Source organism: Epinephelus lanceolatus, chromosome 15, assembly GCF_041903045.1.
Source record: "Epinephelus lanceolatus isolate andai-2023 chromosome 15, ASM4190304v1, whole genome shotgun sequence".
Classification (NCBI taxonomy): domain Eukaryota; kingdom Metazoa; phylum Chordata; class Actinopteri; order Perciformes; family Serranidae; genus Epinephelus; species Epinephelus lanceolatus.
Window position 1 is genome coordinate 21,385,726 of NC_135748.1, and position 18,285 is coordinate 21,404,010.

An 18,285-nucleotide genomic window follows, 5' to 3' on the forward strand; every position below is an offset into this window, starting at 1 on the left:
TCCTGTGCAGCCCTCAATGAAATAGGGGATGCAATCATGCCCTTGTGTACTCTCACACACACACAAACACACACACACACACACACACGCACACACTGGGCAGTGCATTCACAAATTAGAGTAATGGTTTGTTTATACATGGTGACAGTCTTTAAGGAAGGGCAGGTAGCTGTCACAGCCATCTGACACGCTTCACTGAGGCCATCTGGTGAGCTGGCCAAGGTGTCTCTCAACCTTCCTGGCCATCCAGCCTCAGTGCCGCTCACAGTGCTCTCCAGTGGGTAAGACACCTCCATAGTCAGACCCCTCTCTTACATGGTTTTTCTACAATTATTGCCTTGATGTACAGTCAACAGATGCTGCAAAATGTTTGGACTAAAACACCTTTAGCTAATTGTCTAAAAAACATTTAAATTCTGACTAGAAAACATTAAAACTTTAATTTCTAGGTGATGCAGCAAAGTGATCAGCTTCTTCAGAGGCTAGTATCAAGTCATTTTGTATCCAGAAATATTAATTGTACAGTAGTTTAGTGTGAAATATCCCATGCAACACATAGACAAGTATTTATACGAGAGCTTTACAGACATCGGATGGCTATTTGTATCCATCATACAAACGCAGCATTTTGAATCCTCTGCCTTGCACATGATTTATGTGTCATTTTGCTGCACCACAGCACTCTGTTTTCCATGATGTTATCAGCTCTGAGATCAGCTTGAGTTATTGTGTGTGCTTACATGCATGTGTCTTGGTTTGCTTTTTAGCATCATTAGGTATTGTTACTTATGTTTTATGCTGATTTTTTTCTCTGGCAGATCTTTATTCTTGGGTGTATGATAAATTGTTCATGTGACTATTTCCTGTAATAAATCACTTTGCAGTCTTTGTTGATACATTATCACTGGAGTGTTGTACTGCTTGTGAAACAGCATATTCTCCCTTTTCTAATAGAAAAATCAAAGCACAGAAAAGCCAGAAAGTCTAAAAAAAAATGAGGAGGGAATCATAATTATGCTGCCATGCTTATGTTGTTTCTGGCAAGACCTCAGGGTTTATCTGGTATCAGAGGTGCAGCCACACCTTCAAGGTCACAGGGAAAGGCCTAACAACTCCATAAGGCATTTATACAAACAGGAGATTACATGCACATCCACACACACAGAACTCCGAACCACAGTTTTAAATAATACAGCATGTGTGGGCTCGTGAACTGGGCGCCCAAGGGAGACCCCGAGCAGAAGTGTGTCAAGCTGAAATATGTGTTAAGTTATTCACCCCCAGAACAAGCCACTGAGGGAGGGAAGGAGGGAGCGAGGGAAGGAGGGAGGGAGGAGGATGCTAACCCAAATGCAGTCCCTGGGCTCTGTGCAAATATGGGGAGCGATGGGCAGCAGAGAGCACTGGGAGGTCATCCATTTTTCATGAGATGCAATGGCAGCAAAGCAAACATCCTTTTTTTTTTGTCAAGAATCTAAAGTGCAGATTCATTTTCAAGGACACCATCACTGCTTTTTAAATGTAGTGCATTAATGTTTCAATTGGACCAACTTGTATCCTGGTGACCAGATTGAAAAAAGCACAACATGAGCCACAGATGTCTATTTTTTACTGGAGCTTTAATTAGCAAAATATTTAATAATTCACATTTATCAATAATTCCTGAGAAATTCATTATTAAGTGTCTCTGACACACGGTGTTACAGAGGAAGAGGAAGGGTGTGGCAGGACAATGTCGCTGGGTGGGAAAGGTTGCTGACAGCAGCAGCAGCCGTCAGACTGATCTAACCAGTTGATTGATGAGGAAGGGGAGATGATCAGGTCAAGGTGAAAAGTCTATGTGGTGATCATCGAGCTTGTCCTGTGATCAGTAAGTTCATTTTGCCGTGTGTTAATCCTTACAGTATTGCTTTAGGTTAATAAATCAAAATGTATTTTTGAAACAAAAGGAAGATGCATCATGTAGAGAACATTTTTCATCCAGTTCAGTTCTCCATGCGCTGTCCAATGTGCCATAGATGTGCTAAATCTTCATGCTCTCTTCACTCGTTTTCCTTTCCTTAATAGTGTTCTCCCACTTCTTATGGCACCTTGTGAACCTTTCCCCAAACTGCTCCAACCTGCGGGCTCTTCTTTGTCTGCCTGTAACACAGAACAACAGCACAAAACAGACACAATTACAGCCTCATATCCTGGGCAGTGATGTGGAGGGCCTGATGAAATATCCTGTACCCATTAATCTTTCCCCAGGGGGGCGCAGGAGACTGGGAGCACTGATTAAATGCTCCTAATAGAGGCCATTCGTCTCCGCTCGAATCTTAAATGTTTCAACATGCAACATCAACCCAACACCACTGCTCCCCGCCTCTCTCTGTGTGCAAATATTGGTATTTTCATAAAGACGGCAAAGTTGGTAATATTTCATTTTGCGGTATCTTTTTAAGCGGACATTATCTCTTTGTGAGCTCCTGTGACTTGATTGATGACTTTGTTTTCACCACAGTGAATATCTCATTTACAACTGTGCCACAATAATCATCATAAACAGTCATGCATGAGGTCATTTGGGATGAGATCTAAATTTATAGTTTACTCTAATAACTATGTTTAATATCCTGATTTTCTTATCTTCAGCAACTCTGGTATTAAATCGACGACAGTTTGATCAGACAGTAAGGGTTTGTCTTAAACTCATTTTCACACATTAGTCATTAATATCTCTATATCTGCCAATTAAGAAAATCCTACGCAGCATCACTCCTGGCCTGGATGAACAATTAGATAACACACACTCACACTGTGTCTGCAAGGTAATGGATGTAATGCATTCACCACAAACATGCACTGTACAACCAAAATAGATTGGCCGTGATAGACGCACACTGTTTGTACAGTATAGGCTACTCAGGCCCAAGGTATAATCATCATAAATTAACATGGCCTAATTGCGTTTCACCTGCCAAGCTCCATATGGTCCCCAGTTCTGAACAAAATAATTAGGTGACTGCATCCCAATCAAACAATTATCCAATGAAACCTCAGTAAAACAATTACCTGGTCATATCCACACAATTATATTACAGTGCTTAGCAGTGTGATGTTCAGGTCGATGCACAAGTAAGCAGTAAAATTATGCAATATAAAAAGGTGACTGCATCAGCATCAGATTTTGTGTTTTCGACAAACACATAACAGCTCTTTGGTATTTCATGCACATTTGATACTTCAAGATACAATGCAATCCTATTCCCTGACGCACTGCCTACATGTTTGGAAAATGACATCATTGTAGGCGGAGATCTTACAAGCAAATGGTGTTTATGCTGGAGGACAGGAGAAAGAGGGATGAAGGGTAGTAAAGAGGGCACCTGCTGGGTTGTGATGAGGCAAAGTCCCCAGGGACCCGAAATGAGATCATCCAAATCAGAGATGCTGTCAAGCATCTTAACTGGAACAATAGTGACCCCTACTGGCCACACTGGCTTTTGTCTCTTTATAATGAATACGCCACAGCTTCAATGTACAGTGTGTATCATTAGAATAAAGTACCTGTTTGCCATCTCTGCTGTCTCCTTTTTGCTTTGCGGTGAAGTCCGTAAAGTTGACCAGAGTGTAGGAATACGGTTGGCCTAGTGCAAAAGAGGGCTTCTTGTTATCTGTGAATGAACAGAAACAAAAGTGTAAGTGTTAACATTGTCAGAAATCCTTGCTAGAAGCAACACACACAATAAATGTCTATGAAACAGCCTGACATTGTCCTTCTAATTTTATGCAACATTGCGCCACTGCTATGTCTTTAACCCTTGTCCCGGTGACAAGGTTGGGGCATCAGCTTGGGGCAATAGGCCGTAGATCCCCGAGGCCCGGCGGTGATCAGCACAACCAAGCAGATGGAGGGAGGTCTGCTTGCTGTGGTAGACAGTACACCCCCCATAGAAGGTGTGGGGGACGGAGGGAGGGGGAAGGGTTCTTTTTATGGATGACTGACTGCTGCAGCAAGGTTAAGGGAACCAATCTCTGACACTTCACTTCCTCGCCAGTCTGCCTTCCCTAGCAGCCAAGACCCCCTGCCTTTGGTACATTTACCTGTGTCCTGCACCCTGCAGTGAACAGCAGCACCTCTGACACACAATTATGTCTGGCAAGAGCACAAACACAAATTATTTGTCCTAAGACCAATGGTAGCAATGATAATAGCAATGAGATAAATGGGGCTTTCAATTAGCATTTTGCTAATGACCATTTGCAATGTTTTAGGAGCTCCTAATGTCAATAAGGCAACTGGTAGCACACATTTCATTATCTGTGGGGACCAGTGTAAACCATATGGTTACATAGGTTTGTATATGGTTTTATATGTAAAGTACTGTTTATATTCAAATATAAAAAACATCACTACTGGACAAGATGTGTATGTATATGGACTGTATGTATGCATGGATATGTATAAGAATTATTGGGATGCTGGGGTGGTTCTTTGTGGCTGCCTTTTAAGCTGGTATAAAAAGTTGTTAACTTTATTTTTTTTAAAAATGTCTTCACCTGACGTGATAGTTGCTCCTGACTCTGCAGCAGGTAGAAAGCCACTAGAAGCTCTGCGGGTGTCCAGGTCCTGTTTCAACCAGCTTCCCACTGTGCAATGATTGAGCCAGGCTGAGGTGCTCTGGGCACAGAGTTCATCCATCTGTAATTGGGCTGTGGGGGAGCTCTCTTTGGTGTTGTGAGAAGGAGCACAGGTGGTTATGATGTTGCAGGTTAGGCTCGGGGTCAGAGAGCTACCAGAGATCTGAAGCTGTGTGGGGAAAATAGAGCTGCACACAGGGGCAAGGGGGGAGATGTCCTGCTGACCGCTCCCTGCTGACGCCTCTGAGCCACTGGCTACAGGATCCTCTGACAGAAGGCTATGGTGAAGGTCAGTCAGTAGGTCCTGAGTGGTTTCAGACAGGGCACAGGAGAGGCCTTGGCTGAAGTATTCCACAACTCCCTCTTGCTGATGATGCTCATATGTATTCTGAGCACATACAGCAAGAAACATTACAAGTGAAGAGCCCAATTTTGAAAACAGGTACTGTTGTAATCAGCTTATAGTACGCACTGTTGAGTTAAAGGGATACTTCACCCCCCCAATGACGATTTATATGGTACTTTGGATTTGTGATCAAACCTCTGCTTTCCTCGCATGCCTTCAAAGTAAATGAAAAAAACTGAGAACATTTTTGATGAACTGAAGTCATAGGGGACGACAGCAAAACGATGCAACTCGTGCAGTATAATCCACGTTGCATTTATCCAGTCGTATGCTCAGTACTTCCCAAACTGACAGCCCTTTCCGATGGGGAAGTGACCTGAAAGTGAAACTTATGTAGGCTATGTTCAGAGCCAGACTCCACTGACAAAAAGAGTAATTTTACCTCACTGAACACAGGTGCTGCAGGTCTGCCACTGCCTCAATCTGTATTTTATTTGTGTTAGTGTGTGACTTTGGTGAGTTTGAACTAACCATTCTGGCTTTGAAGACAGTATTGAAAAGTTTCACTTAGTTTCAGTTCAGTTTCCCGTCGAAAAGGGATGGCTGTTTGGGAAATACTTAGCATACAATGACCATGTGATGGATAAATGAGACTCGGATCATACTGCGCAAGGTGTGTGAGCGGTTGTAAATGGATTCATTAAGAATTCTCTCCGTTTTTGGATTCATCGTTCACTGTGGAGGCATGTGACAAAAACAAAGTTTTCTTGGTGAACATAACTCACCCCATAAAGACGGGGTGAGTAGCTGATATAAAAAATTTGGGGGTGAAGTATGCCTTTAAACAAAGACACTACCTACCTGATGAAGTTCCCTTTCTAGGAAACGGTCCAATTTTGCAGCTTCAGTAAAACTGAAAATCTGTGAAGGGATGCAGTCTGCTTGTTCTTCTTGGTTGAGTGACACTGCAGGGCTCCACAGCTTGGCGACACCTGGGGGACCGTGAACAATTTCGTCTCCTTTACAGCCGGCCAGTTTCTCTGCAGATAAATGTTAATGTAGTGATGTGGACATTCAGTAAAGCACAATTCAGCTTGATATATTTTTGTCCCTCCAGCTGGATACACACCATAGTCTGGTGAGAGGAAGCTGTGACTCTCCACCTGGGCCTCACAGAGGAAGGGTACTGATTGGCTGACCTCATTGCTGTAGAACTCAGGGGGAAGATATAACCTGCAACTGGACCAGAGAAAATAAACATAACTTAGATTTAAGTGTGTTCAGAGCACCATAAGTATAGTGTGAGATAAGATGATCTCTGACCTCTTATTTAGAGGTAGGGTTTCGTCCATGAAAGATCCTGAAACTGCATCAACACTGAGGAAGTCCTCTCTTGAGAAAACCTCTGTCTTAACATCCTCTTCTCCCTCTAGGAAAGAGTTAAGTTTCTCTTTATTTTATGACTGCCTCTTAATGTGAATGGTGTGGAAATAAGATGCAACACAAAGCTTACCCTCTGCAGAAAGCACCGGCTCCACCAAAATGTCTTTCTTCAAGTTGCTCAGGTAAACGGGGTCTGTGGCGCCATCTAGTGTCCCTGCAGGCTCAAGGCAATCTGACAAGGCACCAGCTGATGAAGGGCTCCTGCTCTCTTTGTCATCTTCCTCTTCCTCCTCCTCTTCTTCCCTGCTTTGGTTCTCTCCATCATTGAGGAGAGAGGAGATCCTCTGCAGAGTCACAGTACTTTCATACACATAAGGATGCCGTCTCAACCGAGGCAAGGAGGAGGCTGAGGTGAAGGAGGAGACATACTCAGAGCTCAGATCCTCAGAAGATGAAATGTGCTCTTGTGACTCAGGCTCCTGTTGGGACAAAAACAGATGTGCAGGGCAAGGATCATTATTTCTCAAAATCAATAGACTATGCTGTTGTGGTGATTTTTCGTGGGGACACTGACAATGCATACATTATGGACAGGCTGTTCCTCTTCTGGTTCATCTGTATGTGCTGTTTGCTCTGTGTCTTCTACCATGTCCATTGGGGAGGGGCTGGGCGTGAGATGACGGAGAGCCCTGGTTGACAGAAACATCTCTCTGCTTTTCGATTTTCTCTCCGTGTGCTCTGGCCACACCATTTCACTAGAATAAAGAACATAGAGAAATGATCTGCTGGGTTCTCTTGGGTATTAAATATATTTTAACACAACTCAACCTCTGTTACCTACATGCCATCTACAGCCACAGTACCTTATCTTGGGATGTGGCTTTCTCACTTCCATCACAGCCTTTCTGACTAGTTGGACCAGTTCCTCTGGGGACATTGTGTTGTCTCTCTGAGCCTCATAAAGTTTGGCAGACAGCAGGCAGGGTGGCCTTTCTGCTGAACAGTGTTATAAAAAATGTTGCGGTTAAATGTAATATACTTTATTCTGTCTTGATACTATTTAATATTCTATTCATTTAAAGGTCCAGTGTGTAGGATTTAGGGGCATTTAGTGGCAGAGATGGTATATAACATTAATTACAATGTTTTCATCAGAATATAATCACCTGAAAATAAAAAATGTTGTGTTCTCAAGGCCCAGACGCACCATACCAACATCAAAAGACTAGTGGCGACAAAGGGCTACTGTTGCGTCACCTCACAGGCTCTGTGTTTTGACCAAAAAGTTGCACCTGAACACAACAAAGCCTACAGCCAACTAGTGCTTACGTTCGTTTGAGAGTTTGAGAGTCTGTTTGCCGTCTCCAGCACCAGTTCGACATGCTGCATTGGCCCCCAAAAAAAGCTGACAAAGGCCTGCTAGTGCCAACGGTGAAGGACACACGATAAAAACTAAGGCAACAGGCGTTCACTGATGGTCCGACAATAACCAACAGCCATTGGCTTGGTGTGTCAGGGCCTTTAAAATGAGCTGTTTATATCTACTTACGGAGCGAGTTCTCTTCCACAGAGTTCACCATGTTATCTCTACAGTAACCCAGAACAGACAAATGAAACTCTGGTGCTAGATAGGGCCATTTTCACTTTGGCATGGGCTGCTGCAGTTCTCCTACAGGCTTGGCACATGGGAGAAGTTTCATTTCTGCAACCTCAACACTAGATGCCACTAAATCCTACAAACTGGACCTTTTATCTTACCTTTCTTTATCTGTGGCAACTGTGGCCCTGTAGTCCCATTTCCTTTGTTCTCTTCACCCTGATAAACATTTTCATAAAGAAAGTTATTTCAAGGCTAAATATCTTTGGTGCATGTGTTCTGCCGTACTACAAGAGATTCACCTACATTGTATTCTGCAGGGATGCACTTTAAAGCCTCTGCACACAAACCAAATCCATCACAGGCCTGGAGGAAGTACTTGACCACATTTTCGCTTTCAGTGTGGCCTCTCTTCAACAGAGCCCAGGCTTTAGAGACGCAACTGGAGAGCAGAGATATTTTCAGCATCACACAATAAAACAATATGTTCTGATTCAAGTCATTTGTGTAACAGAATGTACCTGTTTTGAAGCAGCACGTCTGCACAGAGCTTAGCATCCTCAGTGCTCTCTATTGCAGGTCTGGTCCAGTGGAGGTACCTTAAAGCCAACTGAGGCTGCTTCCTTGTTAGCAGGCAGTGGATGATGCAGTGATGTTGCCAGGAGAGACAGGGAGCAGCAGCCCTGGGGCTCAGTAATAACTCCATGGAGGCCTGGGTGAGAGAGTAACATGACATAAAGAGGCATCATAAGGTTACTTTTAAACTGACCTTTAAGATGAAGGAAAAAAAACAAACTAAAGTTACTTATCTCTTACTTGTTGTTATCAATAAATAAGCAGGCAAAGCTCTTATCAACCATGAAAGCATCTCCTCTTCCGAAAGAGAGATACTATAATTTGATCACTAATGAGTGGCACAGTGGAGCGTTATTAAATTAATCATACGCCCTACTCAAATGGCCCATTAGTGTCACCTGCAGACCATTATGTGCTGCTGAAACAAAGAGGCTAATATAATCAACAAGATGCTTAACTGGCCCTTGAATAGCATTTGCATTACAGTCAGCTTCCACGTCCTCATCTTAATGACATCATCAAAATCTGAATCAGTCACTTGCCTGATACATAAAATACATTTTTGCTTCTTTGTTATGTACCTTGATGTGTCCATGATCAAGCATCCAGAAGGCCCTGAGTTGTTGGGAAAAGCTGGAGGGAATAGTGAAGGCGTGGCAGAAAGACTGAAGGAGGTCGTCTTTGCACTGCAGGAAGTTTGCCATATCCAAGACAAAGTACATGAGCTGTGATACGTATAGGTTAAGAGCTACATAACCTGAATCAAACATATTTAGTACTGATCTAAAGTAAAGCAGAACAGAGCACAGTAAAAGGAAAGATGCTGTACAGTATGCTTCACAGAAGGCTTTGTTGATGCTGTAATTGGATGGATACAAGCGCTTGGACTGACACGTTGTCGATACGAGGCACTAGCACGAGCTTTAGCAGGGCCTGCAGATTTGGAGGAGGATAGCACTGCTCTGCGCCGTCTTCAGAAGTCCAAATGCATCCATGCTGCCTGTCCAGCTGAGTCACCATCCCCTGTATCAAAGACCTGTATCTTTCCACTCCTCCCTCCTCCCACCTGGTCAAACACAAGAAAGTAGAAAAGCAGAGAAGAAATACAGAGGAACTTAAGCAGGAGAAAAATAACCACCATGGCTCAGAATTCTTCCAACAGGTCAAATCATTCAAGTTACCCTGGCGTCTCGAGACAAGCTTTCCGATGGCTGTGATCCATTTCCTTCCACATCTGAGAGATACGCTTCACCTCTTGAGCCTCTGGCAGCAACAGCAGAGAACAAAAAAAACTTTAGAGGCTTCCTAAGAGTTCATTACATTAATATATGTAATGTGTGTGATCATATGTACCAGGGGACTTGGGTAGGAGTCCCATGATGCCCCACCACTGAACCAGTTGCCCCAGCCAGATGTGTTGTTTAAGGGCTTTGTGCTCTCGGTTCCAGCAGCCACGTCTGACGTCTGAGGAGCTGTAAGTGTCCCTGCAGACCACACATGGGACCCCAACACCTAAATAAAAACATGCACGTGTCAGATGGCTAGAACTACAGCTGCAGTCAAAAATATCAACCAAACCACTATGCTTTTCAGCTGTACGCTGTAAGTGTGTACCGTGCCAGAGGTGGGCTGAGCTGAGCTGCTTTCTTGCCCACTGGGTGAGAGTGAGCAAGTTCTTCAGTCTCTGGAGCAGCATGTGCACCCTGGTGAAAGCACTGCGGTCCAGAAACATCCACAGGCCCTGGCAGCGGCTGAAACCTGTGGGAGGACAGAAGAGATGTAAAAGAAAGATCCTAAAAATTCAAACATTTGAATATGATTAACAAAGGCACACATTCTCACATAGTGTTAACAACTCCTTTTTAGCAAACTCTGATGTCCTCTGTACCCAGCAGCTGAAAGTTGGTAGGATTTCCTCCACATCAGCTTCACCTGCAGCAGTGCATTATGGGAGATAACATGTTAATGAAACAAAAAATTCATGGAGGAATGATAGAATTCTAGTTTTATGGTAGTCAAATGCTCCTGATGTACCTTCAGCTGTGAGCTCCTGCAGCCAGCGGAGAATGGCTCTTATATTGTTGTTGGCTAACGCCTTGGACCACTGGCCCTCTGTGCCCAGCATGATGCCCACAGACCTCACATGGTGGGATCAAGGAACCATTACTGGGGAAAAAATTGTGCTTTAACAAACAAATGTTTATTTAGAAGACATCTTACACACTGTAAACTAGAGGTGTTTTAACCATAGCTGATGTAATGCACTTAGGAAATCTCAATGAGTGGTTAAATAACTTTTGCACTTAAGCCTGGATAGCCTCTTGTAGACATGTTTCCATAATTAGATCAATGGATTGTGCAAGGACAGATTAAAGCATGAACATGGTCGTCATTATTTTTACAAGCTTCCAAAGAGAAAACTGTAAATATTCGTTTGATTCTCAGTACTCACTTGGAGACGTGGTTTTCCAGTAGCTGTGTTACGCTTCACTCTCAGTCCGCGCAGCAGTGAGTGCTGTGTGTTCTGTCTGCCTTGTGGATTAGCTGACTGGCCCAGTGGCTACGGTAACATTCTCTTCTTACACAAGCTACTTTGGTACATGTTAATCCACTAATCTCACTCTCAGTTAACATTTCATTGGCTGATTTGCGGCCCGGCTGTGAGTGTATTTTAATGTGTGTGTGTCAGTGAGGAAATTAAAGTAGGAAACATAATAGCTAAGACCAGCAAGTGTGAGATGATAGCAGGAGGTGAAAATGAACTTCTTAAATGACAGAAGGAGGAGGAGTGCCCTGCTCTGTGCAGCATGAATCTTCCAGGCATTTGGCACTTTTGGCCACACACCAGTCAGTGATGTCACAAGTTAGTCTTTTTTTCACAACTTTGCAGGCAAATTAGATGTTTGTAGACATAACCTTGAGCGGTGGTAAATTGTAGCAGCCATTTTTTACTTTCTTTCCTTCTCTGAGAAAATGATTGGCACATTCATCAATAATGAAAATAATCCTAAAGTGTAGCTCTACTGGAAAGTTCCCACCAGTAGAGAGAAGTGCAGCAGCAGTGTTATTTTTTTTCTTTCATCACTGCGTTCAGTAGTGCCTTTAGTACATTTTTCAAATTGGTGGCCAGATGGGGCCACAAAAAAAAAAAAAACAACTTGGATTGAAACACTAAAAACAAAAGCCAAAACTAAATGTCAGGGATTGATTATGCTGTTGACATATCTAGGCTAGCTGAAAATAATGATATAATAATCTTTATTTATACATTCATATAGACATGAAAACAACAACCTTTAAAAGCACTGATGAAAACACTTTAGTGTATAAAGACTGAGGAAATAAAAGACAGTGTAAATTAACCGAAAACTCAAGCAAAATCGGGAAAGATTCTCCAATAAAAGGTAGTTTTAAGAGGGGACTTAAGAGATCACTGACTTGGCCGACCTGAAATAATAAAAAAAAAATAATAGTAAAACAAATATACAGCTTTAATTTTAAGGAGTATGTCGATTGTAAGGAACAAGCCTTCTTCAGTTTAGGGGACACTTGTTGGTACCCATTGAATTTCATTCAGATATCTTGAGGTGAGAGTTTAAGGGGCCCCTTTGGGCCTTGCCAGTTGTTTCCTCACCAAAATTTAGCCTAAATATGGGGTGTTATTTAGCCTCCTTACCAACAAGCTGTGTTGACATGGTTGGTACCAAGGAATACCTGAGGTTGTCTAGTTTCATAAGATACCATATATCTTCATGCCAGCTTAAAATGAGCTCGCCACAGCCTCTTAAAGACAGTAATGTCAGCCTCCCAGGGTGGGGCAGCAGTTGCGTTGGGGGCACATGGCCTCTATTGGCAGTGCCACTGATTGTGTCAATGATGTAGTTATCCTGTGTAGGAGACAAAATTATTGTTGGCAAACTCTTATCCATTTCTGTTTCCTGAGCTGACCCCATCTAGTGGCTGTGGATGGTTGAGTATAAAGCAGAGGGAGCCTGCCTCGAGGGTGTGGCCAGAGTGGGAAGGAAAGACTTTGACCTCACATCCTCAGGGCCAAATGCTGACACTGTCCTTACCTTGCCTTAGCTTATCTTTAGAATCCTTATTTAGACTTAAATTTATGGACGTACATTTTTTTTAAATTTTTTTTGTTTATAATAAATACTGAGTCATTTTTCTGGAATTTTTTTCTGTGGACACTGAATTTTTTGGATGTGTCATTAGTCATATTTTTGCTCCGCCACCATAGTGGTAATATAGGTCCAAGAATAACCACTACACCCTGTATGGCCTTAATTTACTTGTCTAGATCATGTGTGGTGGCAGCACATGCTAAAGTATTATTACTTATAATAATTAAGATGAATTAATAATGTATCTGAATTCTTTGTGTAAATATTTTTTAGTTGTCAATACAAGCTGACTTAATTAAAATGTGTGCTTATGGTTATGCTGTAGATGCTGCAGACTAACTATACAATATCCCCTTTCATAATGTCCAGTTGGATATCTGCACATTTTTACTACTAAATGAAAACACACACAAACACACCCACACAATGGCCGTCATGCATTACTCTCACAGCGCCGGGACAGTCAGATTTGCGTAGGTGGCAGAAGGTGGGTCCAAATCCCTCTTGGGCCCAGGGCTGATTAATGATTAAAGGGGATTAGGAGGAGGGTCAGGACTTGGCTACGAGTCTCGCTCTGATGCTGCGGTGGATCTCTCTATAATATCTGTGTCACTACGACCACTCGCCTCTCTCAGGACTAAATCTGAGGATGTAAGGAAAGGGAAACAAACTGAAAACGAGGGGAGAATGATGTCAGATGCTGAAGGTGAATGCTGACCAGGATAAGGTAGGTACAGTGGACTTCTCTGATTCTGTTTCATGATGTCAGCTACATCTTACATTTCATATCTAGGAACTTTGTCTAGATGGAAATGCAAGAATCACTGCATTTATATGGAAATCATGTTTTTTAAACCTATCACATCTTGCTGAACTTTTATCAATTTGTCTCACATGCAGATTGTTTCCTGTTTGCATATAACTGATCGTGTTTTTGTCTCTGAAGTGTTTTAGTCTCAACAGTGTTTTCTAATTTAAGGAACTGTGCTATCATGTGAGAATATTTTTCATACTCTCTCCACTGTCTCACAGACCTGCCTGCATCTACAGTATAACCATAATGCAGCGTCCACAAGATATCGATCATGACTGCCAGGCTAAGCTGCTTATGAGAGGACCTTCAGAGAACTGTCCAACCAATCCCCCTCCCCTTGGTCCCCCACACTCCCTGGAGGATAACCTGTTCCTCTCCCCTCCTCTACCTGTATCCCACCCTTAATCCCCCCTGGATTTAAAAGAAAACACACATAGGAGATATAAACCATGGCAGTCTTGAAACTGAAGTTCACCAAGACCAAGAGGGACAAGCTGGCCCAGGTGCTCTGGATCCTGAACTGGATCTCAGTGGTGACAGGGGCCATCCTGTTCAGCCTGGGGCTCTACCTCAAGGTGGAAATCAACAAGCGAGGAGAGCTGATGGCTGAGAGGGACATCCAGTACGTGCCCAACATGCTGATTGCCGTGGGCCTCATCGCATGTGCCATAAACTTCCTGGGTGGGAAGATCTGCTACGACTGCGTGGACACCACCAAGTTCTTGCGCTGGAAGCTGATCATGCTGCCCTACATCATATGCACGTTCTTCTTCACCTTTTGTGTGCTGGTGGGGGCTCTGATGTGTTACAGCATGCATGGGGAGCTGGAGGAGTCTCTGAACCTGGGGCTGACAGACGCCATCAAGTTCTACAAGGACACGGACACACCAGGACGGTGCTTCCTGAAGCGAACTGTGGACATGCTGCAGATAGAGTTCCAGTGCTGTGGGAACAATGGGTATAAAGACTGGTTTCAAATCCAGTGGATCAGTAACCGTTACCTGGATATGTCCCAGAAAGAGGTGGTGGAGTAAGTCCAACTACAGAATGAGGACACTGATTTCATAGAGAATATATTCACACTTATGATGGCGAACCGTAAAAACACCATCATCCCCCTAGTATCTCAAAATATGTGCTTGTATAACTTGCTTCAAGTATTAATTTTACTACCGTCCCAAACAATGACACACTAGTTATATCTCTCTCACACTGATGCATAAAAAGCATTGAAACAGACCTTGATCTTCTCGTCTCTTTCTTGCTTTCTAGCCGTTTAAAAAGTAACGTGGAGGGGAAGTACCTGATGGATGGAGTCCCCTTCAGCTGCTGCAACATCAACTCCCCCCGACCCTGCATCCAGCAGCAGATCACCAACAACTCTGCTCACTTCAACTACGAGCACCAGACAGAAATTCTGAACCTGTGGATGAAAGGGTGTCGCCAGGCGCTGCTGGAGTACTACACCCACATCATGCAGTCCATTGGCCTCACAGTCCTCATCACCTGGCTGTTTGAGGTGAGGAGAGACAAGCTGACAACAGAATAATGTCTTGATAGTGAAATTAAAAGGAAACTCTTTTCATTTTACAGGTTTGCTTCAGGCATTGGAGGAGTACGACTTGGAACTTAAAACCAAATTTTTAAATTCAGCGTCCCCGGATTTGACAAGGAGGAAAAGAGCATGGAATTAAATAGACATCTATTCTGGTTATGCTGCATCGATTTGGATGCTTTTTTAGGCTGCTCACTCTGAGCCCAACAATGTTTTCGGTGTGCAATGCTACATCAGTGCAGTACCCTTTAAAAGTGACAGCATCCTCCAGAAAGAGCTGCAGTTGTGTTGGTGCAACAATTGTGGCAATAGGCGTCCTGTTTCTACTTTATAACTCTTATTAACTCTTGTTTATCTTAACACTTTACTGAATATGAGACATTACTTAATCACAGTGACAAGAAATGTGTCTTTTTATTTATATTTATACCTATATAGAGACACTAGTGGAGGACATGATTGGTGTGACCTCAGTTTGCATTAATACTGTTATTAGACATACACTTCACAGACTCGCAGTACTAATCCTTGAGTAAATCTCTACTGTCATATTACCTCTGGCCATCCATGCAGCACTCAAATTGGACTCTCTTATTGCCCTTTACTCAACTGCATATCAGTTTAAAGAGCATTAGTACAAAATTTAAACAAAACTAGAAGGGCATTCAGAGAGTGCAGACCTCCACCAGGGGGCAAACACCTTATCTCACAATGTTAACAAAAGTGAAAAATAGTTTGTATATCCACCCCATGATTTGGATCTACTCAAAAATTTCATGGGTTTTACGTAATCCTGCTGACAAACCGACAAACCAACAAAGAAACCTCTTTGGCGGAGGTAATTAAAGCATATAAAGGAACCAAACAAAACTAGTTATTTGACCTCTTGCATCATCATTTGTGTCCATGTTTCATGTAACATTGTCATTAATATGTATCTGTGTCTTGTTTTAGCTCTCGGTGTTGACAGGGGTTCGTTACCTCCAGACTTCTCTGGAAAATGTGCTGAGACAGGGTGACCTCAACTCTGACTCTGATGGCTGGCTGCTGGAGAACAGCTTCATGGAAACTGCCCGCACCAACCTGAACATCATCAAGAGCCTTGGGAAGAACAACCAGATAGACACATCCAACAATGGAGACCCCAACATTAACATTCCCTCCACTTCTAAAGCACACTATGGGCCGGACAATGTGCCGCCGAAGGAAACACCTGAGGCCAGTTGACCTTTCTCAGGCCTCAGTGAACAGCGTCCCTGATGGCTGAAGTAAAAAGAGTTCTTCACAATACACTTTTTACCGACAAGGGAGAACAATTACAACTAAGAAATACATATACAGAGGTGTTTGTGTGTGGAAACCTAAGTATATTTAGGGGAAATATCACGCAATACAAAATCAATTTTCTAGAATGACAGGGTGGATCTTTTCCAAAAATGCAGATAATGCCTTGTTGACTTTTTACAACCATTAATGAGTCAAAATCTTTCCGTATATATTCCTTTTCATTGATACAAACATCCAAAAACCCATGACATAAATCACCACAATAACACATCATTTTCTGTACATGTGTACTGTAATCTGTTGTTTACAATCAACATTTGTTGCCTGTGTGTTGTGGTTTTTCAACAGGTGTCCAAAACAGTTTTGTACACCTGTCAGTTGCAACACTGGAGTCAAAATTATCTTTATATTACTGTTTGATGTAGACAAATTAGTGATGATGAGAAGTTGAAGCCTGCATTTTTTTTGCCTCAAAGTATGATAGAAAATACAATGCAACTAGTACAGCAACAATTTAAAGGATATATAAATTAAATTACACAAATCTAGGTGCAGGGTGATATGGCCTCAAGTTAAATAGGCAGGTATGCAGTATAAGAAGAAGATGAATTCTACATTAGTTCAGGGTGTTTAGATCAATAGTAACATTTTTGGATCCTTTATGTGCTTTTAAGCAAACAAGGTTTTACCAAGGGTAGTAAGCAATGTGAAAAACCGAGTATGTTCTTTAGTTAAAAGCAAAAAACCATACAGAAATTTGATTGATAACTCATAATAACACATCATCCATTCTTAGAACATTTAAGCCATCAGTACAATGACTCATGTGCCTCAGGAAAGTCACCATGGTCTTATTATAACACCTCAGTCATTTTCACTGGGATGAGTTACCAAAAGCTGGACAAAGAACACTTGAGCTAGTGACGGTTGACTTTTATTGTGTGTGATTGTTTTGTAAGGGCTCCAATCCAGCACACTGCAAGCTAGGCTACTATGTACTTACTTTGTTTGAATGATTACAAGGGACGGTTCACCCAAAAATACATATTTTTTTCCTCTTACCTGTAGTGCTATCTATCAATCTAGATTGTTTTAATGTGAGTTGCAGAGTGTTGGAGATGTCAGCCATAGAGATGTCTGCCTTCTCTCCAATATAATGGAAATAAATGGCACTTGGCTTGTGGTGCTCAAAGCGCCAAAGAAATACATTTCAAAGCCTCAACAGCAATGTCTCTTTCAGGAAATCGTGACCAGGTTACTCAAGATGATCCACAGACCTTGTTTTGAGCAGTTTTATGTGGGAACTATTTTCTTACTACTGCCATACACCTACCCACTGTATCATCTTGCAGAGGAAAGCATGCACTTACTGTTAGCTCACCTAGCACCACTGAGCTAACTAATATCACGGCTCAGACACAAGCCTCACGTCCAAGAGTCGATGCACACTTCCTTTTGTGCTGTGATACGTTTAGTGGGTGTAGTGTGGTAAATGAAAGTTCCAGTGTATTTGAGAGAAGGCAGACATCTCTACTGCCGATATCTCTAACACTCTGCAACTCACACCAAAACAATCGAGAGAGATTAACTACACTACAGGTAAGAGGGAAAATATGTGTTTTTGATTTGGGGGTGAACGATCCCTTTAAACAGTTGGGGAAATAAAGACATGGAGGTTGCTAAATGATAACGTGTGGGTTCATTTAGCTTTAATTCTAGCTTTAAGATGATAATAAATTACAACGCAGTATCAGACTTGTGAAATAAGAGAATACTGTCCACTTCTTGCCTCATCCAGGGCTCTCATTTGATCGATGACACAATATTGATGATGGAAAATTAATTTATTCTATGGGTGAGCAATGAGAGGAGATTTTAATGCCATCATCATGAAACAAATCTAATCCCATATAACATTAGATATTATATACACTAATGTACTCAGAGTGATTCAGGGCACAGGAGCAGTTCATC

General features: G+C 42.4%; 2 protein-coding genes across 4 annotated transcripts; one reads left to right on the forward strand and one right to left on the reverse strand.

Moving 5' to 3' along the window:
• Positions 1-1,600: 1,600 nt before the first annotated feature.
• Positions 1,601-12,949, reverse strand: LOC117266931 (uncharacterized). Of its 3 annotated transcripts, none has more exons than XM_033642368.2 (20): positions 10,978-12,949; positions 10,560-10,691; positions 10,368-10,457; positions 10,140-10,283; positions 9,879-10,037; positions 9,707-9,788; positions 9,402-9,591; positions 9,107-9,250; positions 8,471-8,661; positions 8,256-8,391; positions 8,111-8,168; positions 7,216-7,345; positions 6,936-7,107; positions 6,483-6,831; positions 6,293-6,398; positions 6,099-6,208; positions 5,831-6,009; positions 4,543-5,011; positions 3,550-3,656; positions 1,601-2,142 (listed from the first exon to the last, which is right to left on the reverse strand). In XM_033642368.2, the coding sequence occupies exons 2-20, from the start codon at positions 10,648-10,650 to the stop codon at positions 2,032-2,034; spliced, it is 3,018 nt and encodes a 1,005-aa protein (XP_033498259.2). In that variant the 5' UTR covers positions 10,651-10,691; positions 10,978-12,949; the 3' UTR covers positions 1,601-2,031. The 3 variants fall into 3 exon arrangements, with proteins under 3 accessions (XP_033498259.2, XP_078031171.1, XP_033498258.2); XM_078175045.1 differs by having other exon boundaries at positions 4,543-4,927; positions 7,216-7,348; XM_033642367.2 differs by having other exon boundaries at positions 7,216-7,348.
• Positions 12,950-13,250: 301 nt separating this feature from the next.
• prph2la (peripherin 2-like a) lies at positions 13,251-16,338 on the forward strand. Its single transcript, XM_033642520.2, has 4 exons — positions 13,251-13,382; positions 13,688-14,499; positions 14,742-14,988; positions 15,979-16,338. Exons 2-4 carry the CDS (start codon positions 13,919-13,921, stop codon positions 16,249-16,251), a joined length of 1,101 nt encoding a protein of 366 aa, XP_033498411.2. The 5' UTR covers positions 13,251-13,382; positions 13,688-13,918; the 3' UTR covers positions 16,252-16,338.
• Positions 16,339-18,285: the final 1,947 nt, after the last annotated feature.

What these genes read in the sequence shown, in the direction of transcription:
- prph2la (XM_033642520.2), top strand. Translation starts at nt 13,919, where the DNA reads ATGGCAGTCTTGAAACTGAAGTTCACCAAGACCAAGAGGGACAAGCTG. An exon ending in TCCCAGAAAGAGGTGGTGGA is followed by an intron (nt 14,500 to 14,741) that starts GTAAGTCCAACT and finishes CTTGCTTTCTAG; the next exon opens with CCGTTTAAAAAGTAACGTGG. An exon ending in TCATCACCTGGCTGTTTGAG is followed by an intron (nt 14,989 to 15,978) that starts GTGAGGAGAGAC and finishes GTCTTGTTTTAG; the next exon opens with CTCTCGGTGTTGACAGGGGT.
- LOC117266931 (XM_033642367.2), bottom strand. Translation starts at nt 10,650, where the DNA reads ATGCTGGGCACAGAGGGCCAGTGGTCCAAGGCGTTAGCCAACAACAAT. An exon ending in ACTCCTACCCAAGTCCCCTG is followed by an intron (nt 9,789 to 9,878) that starts GTACATATGATC and finishes TGTTGCTGCCAG; the next exon opens with AGGCTCAAGAGGTGAAGCGT. An exon ending in GCATCCCTGCAGAATACAAT is followed by an intron (nt 8,169 to 8,255) that starts GTAGGTGAATCT and finishes AATGTTTATCAG; the next exon opens with GGTGAAGAGAACAAAGGAAA.